General features: G+C 56.8%; 2 protein-coding genes across 5 annotated transcripts; one reads left to right on the plus strand and one right to left on the minus strand.

Annotated features, from left to right (window-relative positions):
* Positions 1–599: 599 nt before the first annotated feature.
* Positions 600–7,520, plus strand: SLC35G2 (solute carrier family 35 member G2). Of its 2 annotated transcripts, XM_027650672.1 has the most exons (3): positions 600–731; positions 4,869–5,044; positions 5,762–7,520. In XM_027650672.1, the coding sequence occupies exon 3, from the start codon at positions 5,784–5,786 to the stop codon at positions 7,008–7,010; it is 1,227 nt and encodes a 408-aa protein (XP_027506473.1). In that variant the 5' UTR covers positions 600–731; positions 4,869–5,044; positions 5,762–5,783; the 3' UTR covers positions 7,011–7,520. The 2 variants fall into 2 exon arrangements, with proteins under 2 accessions (XP_027506473.1, XP_027506471.1); XM_027650670.1 differs by lacking the exon at positions 600–731 and having other exon boundaries at positions 4,140–5,044.
* Positions 7,521–7,981: 461 nt separating this feature from the next.
* SCLY (selenocysteine lyase) lies at positions 7,982–12,949 on the minus strand. Of its 3 annotated transcripts, XM_027650668.1 has the most exons (13): positions 12,748–12,949; positions 12,562–12,674; positions 12,379–12,479; positions 12,118–12,268; positions 11,722–11,849; positions 11,478–11,642; positions 10,973–11,079; positions 10,630–10,666; positions 10,197–10,280; positions 9,945–10,047; positions 9,693–9,768; positions 8,855–9,043; positions 8,226–8,336 (listed from the first exon to the last, which is right to left on the minus strand). In XM_027650668.1, exons 1-12 carry the CDS (start codon positions 12,795–12,797, stop codon positions 8,884–8,886), a joined length of 1,275 nt encoding a protein of 424 aa, XP_027506469.1. In that variant the 5' UTR covers positions 12,798–12,949; the 3' UTR covers positions 8,226–8,336; positions 8,855–8,883. The 3 variants fall into 3 exon arrangements, with proteins under 3 accessions (XP_027506468.1, XP_027506470.1, XP_027506469.1); XM_027650667.1 differs by lacking the exon at positions 8,855–9,043 and having other exon boundaries at positions 7,982–8,336; XM_027650669.1 differs by lacking the exons at positions 8,855–9,043; positions 12,379–12,479; positions 12,562–12,674 and having other exon boundaries at positions 7,986–8,336.
* Positions 12,950–12,955: the final 6 nt, after the last annotated feature.

The following is a 12,955-nucleotide window of genomic DNA, read 5'->3' on the forward strand; positions in this document are numbered from 1 at the left end:
GGGGGGGGGGAGGGGGCGACTATCGCGACAGAGCGGGGGTGGTCCCGAGCTTCGTGAGGCCATAGGGACGGGGACACCGGGGAGAGGGGGCTGACTATCGCGACAGAGGGGGGACGGCCCCTGGCTCCGTGCGGCCGCGGGGACAGGGACACCCGAGGGGGTGACTATCGCGACAGAGGTGGCGGGGGGCGGCCCTGAGTTCCGCGAGGCGGCGGGGACAGGGACACCGGTGACAGGGGCGACTGGCGACAGAGGGCGGGCCGGAGCGCCCCCAGCCCGCGGCGGTGCCCCCCAGCCCGGCCGTGCGGAGGAGGAGGCGGCCCCGCCGGGCCGGGGGTGCCGGTGCCGCGGCCCGTGGCGGGGCGGGACCCGCGATCCCGGTGATCGCAGTGATCCCGGCGGGGGGGGAGTGGGAGTGGGAGCGGGCGCGGGGGGCGCGGCCGGAGGCGGCGGCGCCGGGCGGGGCTGCGGCACCGCCACCGGTACCCGTGAGCGTTGGGAGCCCGAGCGGGGCCGGGGGGCGGTGGGACCGAGTAGGCAGCGGCCGCCCCTCGCCCCCGTGCCCGGGGGCTGTGCCGAGCCCGGTGCCCCCAGAGAGCCGCCCTCCCAGCGGCCGCAGTTGCCATCGCGCGGTTGCCGCACGGCTGCGGTGCCCCCGCTGTCCCCCCGCACTCCCGCGGCCGTGCCGAGCTCTGCAGCTGCTTGGGAGAGGATCCAAAGCAGCACGCGAGGTATCTCTAATCTTAACCTGTCCTCTGCTGTCGTGAGCCCCAAGGTACCTTCCCGTGCTTCACCTATTGTACTGTACCTCTTACAGCCTTTCCTAAGCTAACCAAGCTGGTTTCCTATTTTCCCGTGCTAGAGGGGACTGTACGTCAGCGTTGAGGTATTCTCTGTTCTCTCCCCGTGTCTGGAATTGTGATCTGAAGGGATCTGTTTTGGAATGGGAAGTTTTCAGGCAACAAAATCACTGTCATGCAAGTGTTGCTCTGCAGAGGTAGTAGCTGCAGCAGGCAACAGGCACGAATGGAGAAATTAGAAAATAATATTTTTTCATGGAAATGGACACCTATGGAGCCCTTATACAGCAAGAGAATAGGTTAGAGAAAGCAAGGGTAATAAAAGGTGTCATATACAATCCCACTGAAACCATGTGTGGTGGCTTTAGAGAGCTCACAAATACAGCTACCTGTTTTTTGGGTAGCAAAATATTATCAGGAATATACTGACACTCCTTGGGTCTGAAGTGTAGGGTTTATATTTGTGTTCTGTGAAGGCTGTGCTGGTTCTTCCCTCAGGCAGCGCTGCTGGACATGACTCAATTAATCTGAACACACAGGATACCAGTTTGTTGGTTTGTGTATAATGTTTGTCCTTGTGCTTAAGTGCTAAAGACTCCTTTCATGTAATTGCTCCTTCATTTTCTTAAATACCCTTTGCTATTCGTTAAATTTTAATAAAGACTCGAGTTTCTTCGCATGTATTTTTAATACCATTGATTTGTATCAATCTGGCTAAAAAAGGTAAAGGTACTCGGACACCACGTGAGTGTAGATCCCTTGGCACGTGCAGCTGCCTGAACCATCAAGCACCTGAGAATCTCCAGCAAGGTTCAGGCAATTTAATGGTGCTGAATCAGGAATTTAGGAGATTTCCCTGTCCCTGGTAAGGCATCGAAAGTAAACCCCTCGTGTTGAGAAGTCACCGCACGGAAGTGCTTAGTGAAGGTGGCACGAGTTCAGTCAGTCCTGCGGGCTTGCAGGGGTGGGAGGGTCTTTTATACTGTCTAATATTCAGGGAGAATTGTCAGTCCATAATTCTCCTGTAGAGATTGCTCCCACCCCTCTGCCAAACCCAGCCTGATCCGTCAGGATTGTGGGATTTTCCGCACAGAAGAGGCACAGGAGCATCTTCTTTCAGAGCACAGGGATGGCTGAGCTCTCATTCCCAACTCCAGAAGGGCTGCAATTGCCATGTCTGTGAGTCCTTCCCGATAGCAGTGCAGTCACCTGACTGATTATAACTGAGCTGGCAGAAGATGAGAGTATTTTTCTGTGAGTTTACTGAAAATTGGTGGTTAGAGTCACCACTGAAAGGCTTCCCTCCTTCAGGCACGGCAAGGAGAGTTCAGCCTCCCACCCCCGTCAGTCAGGTGGCAAATAATCACCTATTTCTACCTGGGTAACCAGCATATGCAGTGACTGACCAAGGAGGGGACTATTTGGAGGTTTTTTTCTTTTAAGAGAAATCATGGTGTATGTACTATTAATGATTTGTGCCATTTACTGAATCCACAGGAAAAACAGGGTTCACACTTTGGCAGTCAGTGATTTCCTTGAGCTGGTGATTGAAAGGGGTGCCTCGGGTTGTTGTTTGAATTGGGGATGTTTGTTTTGTTATGTAACTTGAGAGTTTTGCATGTGCTTCATCTTCAGCCTTGTATTAAACTTGATTCAAAACCAAATTAAATTTTTCATAGAAAATGTAAATAAACCATGTTATGTTTCCAGATATGAAGGGAAAATAAAAACTTCACGTCATCTCCACAAAAGGCACTGGCAGAAAGAGCAGTAGCAGGTTGTCTGCACAGGCTGTGCTGATACCTGTCTATTTTAAATGTGTGTCAGGGACACGCTTTAAGGATTTGGGATATGCCCTAATCTCAGTCCCTATGGAAAACCTCACTGGTTAAGAAAAGCAAGGTCACCAAGGAGTGCAAATAACATACTGTGGGAGGGTTGACATCACATTTGTCATACGCTCAGTATTTAGCAGGGAGAGTGAAATTTTGGGTTGAGCACTCCTGTTATTTTCTTGTTCTTTGTTAGGTCTCATCTCCTGCCTGTCACACGTGTTTGCCCTCCACCTTGCAGCCCTCCCAGCCCTTGTATTCCCAGTGCTGGAGTCCCAGGAGCAGCGTGTGCAGCACAGCCATTTTGAGCTGCTGCTGCTGCTCCTGAGCCATTGTTTTCCTCCAGAGAGATCCCTGAATAGGTTACACACGTCCACTACCAACTGTTTTTGTTGAATTTGCAACTATTTGTTGAAAGATAATGTAATTTAATGTCAGGAAGCAAGAAAGTTGCCGTTTATGCTGTGGTAACAAATTAGCTGTTCTGGTTTTGTTTTCCTGGACAGTTGCAGCATTTCCCCAGCTGTTTCTGAACCAAGTGACTGAGTTTACCAAGCAAGATCTGCTGTCACTCTAATAATAATGCCTGTTGTCTGCCTTCTGTCTTCTTTTCCTTCCCCTTATTTTGTCCCTGATCCATATGCTGTGCTTCGAATGAGGAAGATCCTAGTTTTGTTTGACAGCAAGGCAGAGCTGTGGGTTTCTAACACAGTGAAAACACCAGGTAGGAAAAGCTGTGCTGGGGAAAACCACTGCCTTGCTGGGCTCATGCACTTCGTTCTACATTTGCATATGAAAGATTCTGATAACAATCTAGCGGAAGAAAAAGGGCAGGTGAGACAGGCAGGTTTCTGGCAGGTGTTTGTGAGCATTTGACGGGCAGGTGTCTGTAAATGTTTGACGAGTTGTTCGAGCTCATACCCAGCTCGTTGTTTACTCTCCCTGGCACTGCAGCTGCTCGTTCCCAAGCTCCCTGCCCGTGGAGCTGCCCTGGGCACTCTGGAACACTCCCCCCCCCCTCGGTGGGTGCTGGGCACGTTCTGGATTTGGGGCAGCAGCAGAACCGTGACCCGCAGTGCTGGGCGAGGCCTCCTGCACAGACCAGGGTGCTTCTTGTCCTCGGACCCTCTCACTTGTGCAGGTCCGAACTGGTGCTGCCCTTCCTCCAGGGCTGGGGCCGGGGCTGCCCCTCTGCACTCCCGTCCATCCCGATCCCTGCCCTGCCTGCAGGCAGCAGGGCACGGCCGAGCCAGGGGGCAGCAGGGGGTTTGTGAGGAGAAAGGCAGACCGGCCCATTCTCATGTAAACCGTATTTGTGAGGAGACAGGCAGTGCTTGTCACGGATCAGGGAGGGAGATAACGCCAAGGCTCAACCTGGCCGCAGTATTTCAGTGTTTGTGTGAGGAGCTGCTGCACACACGGTCACACTGCCTTGGGCTGTGTTCTGCACACACATGGTCACACTGCCTCTGTCTGTGTTCTCCTGCACACACACGGTCACACTGCCTCGGTCTGTGTTCTGCACACACACGGTCACACTGCCTTGGTCTGTGTTCTCCTGCACACACACGGTCACACTGCCTTGGTCTGTGTTCTCCTGCACACACATGGTCACACTGCCTTGGTCTGTGTTCTCCTGCACACACATGGTCACACTGCCTTGGGTCTGTGTTCTCCTGCACACACACGGTCACACTGCCTTGGGCTGTGTTCTGCACACACGGTCACACTGCCTTGGTCTGTGTTCTGCACACACATGGTCACACTGCCTCGGTCTGTGTTCTCCTGCACACACGGTAACGCTGCCTTGGGTTTGTTTTCCCCGACAATCCACTGCCGTGCTGCTCAGCCCTGTTGTCCATGGGCGGTGCTCTGGCACACTCAGGACCCCCCTGCTCTGGTGTTCGGTCCTCCCTGAGGACAAGGACCGTGCACACCCAGCCCCTGCTGCCTCCACAGCGGCCGAGCCGGTGCTGCCCGCGGGGCTGGGCGGGCTCCGGGGATGGATCGCTGGAGGGGGGAGGATGGCTCCTCCCGGGCATTCTCTGCTCCGCAGCGCTGTGAGACACGACAGCAGGCACGGAATGGGGAATCTGCTCTGAATCATCACGCTGTAGGAACCTTACGCTCACCAAACCACCTCTTGTTCCTTGGATCGATTCCATCAATAATTCTGGGAGAGATGGCTGAGCAGTGGTTTTGGCAAGGTGACACCGATTGCTTTCTCCCCATCTAGAGCTTTTTGGGTTGTGTGGCTCCCTTGGGTTTTACATTCCGTGCTGAGATGATTGTAACCCTTCCTCTGGGACGCCTGAGAGCAGCTGCTGTTTCTGTCTAGACACCCGGGCAAGGATGGATATGACGAAGAGCTGTTTTCCTCCTCTGGCTCGGGATTAAATCTCTCTGCCACAGGTAAGGTCTGCACAGGTTTATTTGCTGGGGTGAATAGAAGGCAGGGAAGGTTTCATTCTTCCTGCTGCCACTTCACGTGGAAGGGCTCTGCACAGATGGTGGGGGGTGCTGTGAAAACACGTTTCAGTGAGACTTTCTGCCTGAATTAACCTGCTCCCCCCTGCACAAATGACAGACACTGCTTGTGTAGCGGGAAATAGACCTTCCCTGGGAGACAGGAGGGTTTAACACTGCCCAAGTATTGTTCAAAGATGTGTTGTTATTCATATGCTAACTGCCGACTTGCTCAGGGATGCTCCCTGCTTCCCTAAGTTGCTCTCTGTCATCTCCTCCAGCCAAATATCTCCTTGTAACACTGGCAAGCAATTAACTATCATTCATAATTACAGGGTAAAAAGCTTTGCAAGGAAACTCTCTCATTAGAATAAGAATATATCAGAGTGCATTATACAAACCATACATAATGAGAACGTGTCATTTTCAAAAATTAGTGACTAAAATGAAGAGCCATGGGTGATTTTTAAGGAGATCCAAATGCCCCAAATATCAAAGGTATTAAGCAGTAACTCAGTGGAAAACTAGAGCAAAACCAAGAACAGTCTACTAGTACTTGGGCTTTGTTGATAAAAACAGCTTGTGAACACTAACAGCATTTACATATTAATGAATCTCTCACTGACCATTAAATAACAGGGTATCTCTGGTTTTTTTCTTAAGACCAGGGCATTTCTCTAAGGAAATGGATACGTCTTCCCAAAAATACCCAGTCAAAAAGCGAGTGAAAATCCATCCCAACACAGTAACAGTGAAATACACTTCTCATTATCCCCAGCCAGGAGAAGGATGTGAGGATGTTAATGAAGATCCTGGAGTATTTAAGGAGGATAATCCTAAGAGAAGACTACTGAGTGATGGGAAAAGGAGAGAAAGGACTTTTTTTGGTACAATAGACACCAAGCCAGCACAACTGCCCAAACCTGGCGAAGTGGGACAGTGCCAGCATTTTCCTGAAGGGAATGCCCTGCAGTCCAGGAGGACGTGGGCAGTCCTGTTCGGCTCTGCCGTGGCTCACGGCTGCGTGGCTCTCATCACCAGGTTGGTTTCTGACCGCTCCAAAGTGCCCTCCCTAGAGCTGATCTTCATCCGCTCGGTCCTGCAGGTGCTGTCCCTCGCTGTGGTGTGTTACCACCACGAGCCTCCCTTCGGCCCCAAAGGCTACAGGCTCCGGCTCTTCTTCTACGGGGTGTGCAACGTGGTCTCCATCACCTGTGCCTACACCTCCTTCTCCATAGTGGCCCCCAGCAACGGAACCATCATGTGGAGGGCGACCACCACGGTGTTCAGTGCCATTCTGGCTTTCTTACTCATGGATGAGGGAATGGCTCACATAGACATAGTTACTGTGGTCGGCAGCGTGTTCGGCGTTTGCCTGGTCATGATCCCCAACATTGTTAAGGAGGAAAACTCTTTGCTGAGCACCTGGAAGGAAGCTTTTGGCTACACCATGACCGTCATGGCCGGCCTGACCACTGCCCTCTCCATGATAGTCTACAGGTCCATCAAGGACAACATCAGCATGTGGACAGCCCTGTTCACCTTCAGCTGGACGGGGACGCTGTGGGGAGCGGCCACCATGTTCCTGCTCCAGGAGCCAATCGTGCCCCTGGATGGAGAAACCTGGAGCTACCTCCTGGCCATTTGCCTGTGCTCCACCACAGCCTTCCTGGGGGTCTACTACGCCCTGAGCAAGTTCCACCCCGCGCTGGTGAGCACCGTGCAGCACCTGGAGGTCGTCATCGCCATGGCCCTGCAGCTCCTCGTGCTGCGCATCGTCCCGGGCGCCTGCGACCTGCTCGGGGCCGCCCTCATTCTGGCCAGTGTCTTCTTCCTGGCGTGTTACAAACTCTCCTGGATGAATTTAAGGCAGCAAGATTATCAGGAGATTGTGGACTCCTCCATTAAATGAACCACAGCTTTGCTGTCTGAGTCTGGCTGTGACCATGTGAACGTAACTCATTTCAGCTCCCGTGCCCCGGCGTCGTGGCCAGGTGCTCTCTCTGCCATTTCAGTTCTCAGCTGATGTAGCAATGTTGGTGTTCCCAGACTCCCATGCCAGGTGAATTTGTTCTGCTGCACATAATGACTGACATTTTGTCATACACAAAAGGGCACCACACAGGGTGCATGAGCAGAAGCACAGGCTGGCCCACAGAAGGGAAGGCCAAGTCGCACATGTTCTTCCTCCCCTTCCCTGGATAAGGCAGTACAGAGGGGTTCACTGGTGACTCTCATTCCTGTGCACTGTGGAAGTAGGAAAATGAGCAGTAAAACCATTGCAGTGGTCCGAGTTCTCTGTAATGCTTCTTAAGTTTTGCCTGCAATATTCTAAATGAAGCAATGTTAAATTTCTGTGGCTAAAACTTATGTTTCCTGTGTGTATAGAAGTCAGTAAAGCTTCTTGTGCTTTGTGGTTAAATTTCTGTCTGAACCAATGCAGGAAGCCCAGACCTCCTGTAAGGGAAAGAGAGCCCCAAACGCTGAATCTCCAGTTGTGCCACAGCTGGGAAAGGTCCCCAGGAACTACAAGGTCTGTGATGGATCAAAGATCTACCCCTGAAGCAGAGCAAAACCCTTTCTATGGAACCACTTTTTCTAAAAGAGGTTTCGACTATTATGCAAAGGAGGGGAAAAAAAGGGAGAAAATAAAGATTGTGTTTGAGGTCAAGGTGTGAGCAGTGCTGGTAACACCGACCAGCCTGGAAGGCAGCAAGGACTTCAGTCAGGGTGCCTGGGTCCCACCACTGCAGTTAGAAAGCAGATCTACAAAAAGCCCCAGGGTTCTGTGGTTGCAAACACTGCTCCTGGCCATGCTAATGTCCAGCTGTAAAGAGAAAGGCCAGCATCCAAGACTCTGTCAGTGGTCTCCATGCCAACCAGGCCCAGCAGGCACCTCCCCACCCCAGCCAATTGTGCCTCTGTTCTGGGACGTGAGCATTTTCCAAGGAAAAATGCATCACTCAGATCACCTCAACCACTCCAGCTTCCCCCATGGAAAACACATTTTACTTGGAAAAAGCCACAGCAGCAGCAATTACTTTTATTCCTATGAATACCCCGGAGAGCAGGTTCCCTGACACCAGCCAGCCCAGGTCTGTGTGACACCCACGTCTTCCCACGTTGCTGACCCCCGGTGTCAGGGGGACAGGGTTCCTCAGGCACTGGCACAGTGACAGCTGCCCCCACCACTGTTTCCTTGAGGAGCAGGAGGAGCTGGCAGGAGGAGTTGTGCCCACTGCAGGAAGGACAGGAGAAAGGGGAGCAGGTAAAGCAATGTGGTGCTGGGAAAGCCGTGCCCGGCCAAAAATCCCTCTGGTAGCTCAGGGCAGGGCAGTTCCCAGCCCAGAATCTTGCTGTGCTTCTATCAGTTGATTTCTCTCTGGGGCAGATGGTCTTTCTTCCTCTGACTGCTCAGACAGCGGGAAAGCTTCCTTTATGGAAAGTAACCAGGGCAAAAGGCTCCAGCTCCCACGGCTGCCGTGCCTGTCCCCCTCCGCAGGGAGCCGAGCTTGTGACTGTGCCTCACTCCTGCCAACACATGCCGTGCCTGCAGCCAGCTGGGAACCTGCTGCCAGCAAGGAGCACTCAGCAGCAACAGTCCCCAGGAGCCTCCCCTGGGCAGTGGGGAGGAGTCCTGAGCTGCCCCAGAGCAGCAAAGCCCCCTCCTCACACCCTCCCTGCCCCCCCGGGCACCCTGAGCGCAGACTGGCAGAGGCACCCAGGAGCCAAGCAGGGCACAGTCCCCCCCAGGACCTGGGTGATGGCCGGGAGGGTGCCCAGGGCTACGGAGCGTGGTGCTGCTCCAGCTGTGCCACCGCCTGCAGCAGGTCCTGCACCGCCAGGTCCACGTCTGCCCGCGAGGTGTGCCGGCCCACGCTGAGCCGCAGGGCGTTCTGTGCCACGGCGGGGGGGATCCCACAGCCCAGCAGGATCGGGGAGGGCCTGGGACACAAGGGGTGGGCGGGTTGGACTGAAGGCCAAGGAAACACACACCCCATCAGGAACCTCCCCGGGCTGTGAGAGGGAGCCCATGTGCTCCAGGCAAAGCTGTCTCCTGTACAGCACCCTGACTGCTGTCCAAGGGCAGCCACTCTCACTGCACTTGTTGCCCTACGGAGGATCTGGCTCTTCCCCTCCCAGGAAGAACCTGTGCCATGTCCCCGTGGGTTGGCAACTCTGCCATATCTAAAGAGCACTGCTCTAGACCAGACCAAAAGCAGCTGCTGTTCCCACCTTCCCCAGAGGAGCCATCTGGAGACCCGAACGGGGCTGCAGTGAGTGAGCCAGACACACGTGGGCATAAGGCAGGCTCCCTTCTGGCAGCAACAGGAGTTCCAAAGTACTTCCAAGCTCAGCTGGATCACCAAAGCCGGGAGGGACAAAGTCCCTCCAAGCAGCAATCAAGCGTTCCAACTGTGTCTCCTGCAATAATCCCCTTCCCAGCCCTTCAGCCCCTCTGGAAAGCTCTGCACTCTCCCTGCTCCAGGTGACACTGCCCAAGCCCTGCACAGGCCCTTTCCCTGCCTTGTTTCCCTCCCTCCTGCCCACTGTTCCCTTGGCAGACCCCGGGCCTGGAGCAGCCAGCGCTTACCGCTCCCCCTTGTCCGAGTGGCAGGCGGCCCCCACGCTGGCCAGCAGCACCTTGCAGTGAGCCAGGACCCTGTGCCCTGCAGGGACACAGCACAGCTCTGCTCTGTGCCAGGGCTACCCTGCCCCATGGCCACCCTGCCCCACAGCCCTGCCCGGTGCCACAGCGGGCACGGGGGCTGAGGCACAGGGGCTGTGAGGGGCAGGGGCTTGGCTCTGTGGGCACAGCACAGGGCAGCACTGGGGGAAGAGCTACCTTGGAGGCCTGGTCCCAGGATGGAGAAGTTGGAGGTGTTGCAGAGTCGCTTGGAGCCCTTAAAGCGACTGTTGAAGTGGATCCTCTCCTTCCCAAAGGAGGCCTGGAGAAATCAGAGGGCTGTGAACTCCTCGAGGTTCACGAGCAGCTCTGTCCTGATGAGGGGGTGGCAGGGCCAGAGGGACATAACCCACCCTGCTCCAGGCCCTGCTCTGCAGGTTGACACCCCAGGAAGGGCCCAGGTGTGCTCACCTCCAGCCTGGCCTCCAGGTAATCCCGGACATCCCGCATATGAGCCTCGTAGGCCTCCCAGTTCTTGCTCACCAACTCTGCAGCCTGAGGGCATAAAATCCCAACAATGACACCTCCCCCTCTGTGTGGTCCCTGGAATGAGAGTCCAGCCTGGAACAGTCTCTGTGATTGCCACTGCCCTGTGTCCCCCATGGCCCCTCGGTGCCCTGAGCTGTGTGACTGCCAGGGCAGCAAACTTGCAGCAAGTGCCCCTAAGCACCTCATCCCACTGGCACCAGAAAGCTCCATTTCCCTTCCCTGTAGTTCTCCTGCCCTCCTGCACCTTAAGTTTGTCATTTCTAATGATCAGGAAGCACAAGTGGCTGTCCCTGTGCTGGTTCTGCCAGGAAGCACCTGCAGGGAACCACTTCAGCCCCGCCCATCACCAGCTCACCTGGCCCAGGCCAGCGATCATCGGGGTGTTCTCGGTGCTGGAAAGGAAGAGGGAAGAGTGAGTTATTTCTCTGGACCAGAAACCCAACCTGTGGCACAGACATTCCCTGGGTGGGACCCCTCAGCACTGGCACCTCCCTGGGAAGGGGGCAGTTCCACTCTGGGGTCCCACCTGTGGCGAAGCCTGAGCCCCAGGGAGTTCCACACATGGATGCGTGTCCCTGCTGCACCGGGCTGCTCGCCCCAGGGCTGGCAGTGACACAGCTGCCAGCTCAGCTCAGATAAGGCAGCCACCTGTGGCTAGGCCACCAGCCCCAGCTCCCAGGCCACCCCCACCACCTTACCCTGGGCGGAAGCTCCTCTCCTGTCCCCCCCCAAAGAGCAGCGGGTGCAGGGGGGCCGTGCTGCCGGGGCCGCGCACGTACAGGGCACCGATGCGGGGGCCATAGAACTGTGGGACAGACAGCACTGTGACCTGGGGACACTGCCAGCCCCTCCTGTGCTCTGGCACACACCCACTGCCCTCCAGGGCTGGGCTGGTCCCACAGGCACAGACCACTGCAGGGCTGTTCCCCATCCCTGGTTCCCTCCTGCTCCAGACAGGGCCCTGACCCTCAGGGTCTGCAGAGCCCCAGCCAGCAGGAAAGCTTCGGCCACTGACAAGGCACTGAGCTGTGGGGCCACCCAAAGTCCCCCTGGCACCCCCACAGAGATGTCTGACAGGGCGAACAGTGGCTGGGCCAGGTGAACAAGGCCTGTGCCCCCCATGGTGAGGAGGAGCCTTACCCTGGGCCTCCCATGGTGAGGAGGGGCCGTATCCTATGCCCCCACAATGAGGAGGAGCCGTACCTTGTGCCCCACGATGGTGAGATAGTCCACGCCCAGCTCCTGCACGTCCACACGCCCCTTGCCGATCATCTGGGCCGCGTCCGTGTGCAGCAGCACCCGGGGCAGCCCCTGCCCCGCCCTGCGCTGGTTGAGGGCTCTGACACGCTGGCTCAGCTCCGCCACGGGCTGTGGAGGGTGAGGGGCTGTGTCCAGGGCCCCCCGCTCCCTGCTCAGGCACCTCTTTGCGGGGCTGCCCCACACTCACCATGATGACGCCGGTCTCATTGTTGGCCAACATGAGGGACACCAGGCAGGTGTTGGGTCGGATGGCAGCCAGGACATCGTCCACCTCAGCCCGCCCGCTCCGCGGGGACACGGGCACAAAGGTGGTTTCTGCGAGCAGAGAACAAGCATGAGGTTTGCTGGGGAGCCCGAGGGCACCCGGGGCTGCCTGCACCCTGCTGGGCAGGGCAGGAGTGTGGGGCAGCAGGTGCAAAGGCACAAAACACGTTCCTGAGGGAATGGGGCACCGCTGGTGGAGCCAGAGCCCTTTTGGGGGAAGGGGAACAGCATGGAGCTCGTAGGTCCCACCCTCCTCGACAGAAATGCCCGTGGAGAGAAGTCCCCCACGCAAACCTCACCCTGCCCCTGTCCCACCCACCTGCCAGGCTGTCCTTGCCCAGCTGCTCCAGGGGCAGGCGGATGGAGTCATGCTCCACACTGGATGTCACGATGTGTGGTGTCCCCGGGCTGTCCCCGGTCTGGCTCTCAAGGAAGTGCCTGCAGGCGGTGTGGATCACCATGTTGTTGGCCTGGGGACAGGAGACAGAGGGACGTGAAGGCCCAGAGGAAGCAGGTGCCCTTTGTCTCCACCGACCCATCGCTGTTTGCTGGGGAGGGGATCGGGGCTCAGTGCTCCCACCTCCGTGCCCCCCGAGGTGAACACGATGTCCTCAGGCCGGGCCCCCACCATCTGTGCCAGGCTCTCCCTGGCTCTGCCGATCAGCTCCTTGGCCTTCCTGCCTGCAGGACAACACCTGGCAGCTCCTGTGGCCCCTGGGCACGGGTCTGGCCCAGGGAGCCCCTCTTGCCCCCCGGTCCTTACCTGCGGGGTGGGCGCTGCTGGGGTTGCCCCAAGCCTGGGTCAGGGCATCCTGCACGGCCTGGGCTGCCTCGGGAGCCAGCGGGGTGGTGGCGTTGTGGTCGAGGTACACCCTCCTGGGGGCAGGGGACAGGTGAGGAGCACTGGGGGAATGGGGGGGGACACACGCAGGGCAGGGTAAGGTCTCACCCCTCAGACAGGTCACAACACGCCTCTGCTGGCTCCGTCCCAGCGCCCATCGCTGCCCACACTGTCTCGTCCTGCTGCCAGCACCGCCGAGGTCCTGCCCTGGCCCCGCCCTGGCACCCGGGCACAAACACGTGGGCAGCACGGGGAAGACCAGGACCCGCCCTGCCTGTACCAACACCCACCAATCAGCTCCCTCCTGCCTGTACCA

This window comes from Corapipo altera, unplaced genomic scaffold, assembly GCF_003945725.1.
Source record: "Corapipo altera isolate COAL_440 unplaced genomic scaffold, ASM394572v1 54, whole genome shotgun sequence".
In the NCBI taxonomy this organism is placed as follows: domain Eukaryota; kingdom Metazoa; phylum Chordata; class Aves; order Passeriformes; family Pipridae; genus Corapipo; species Corapipo altera.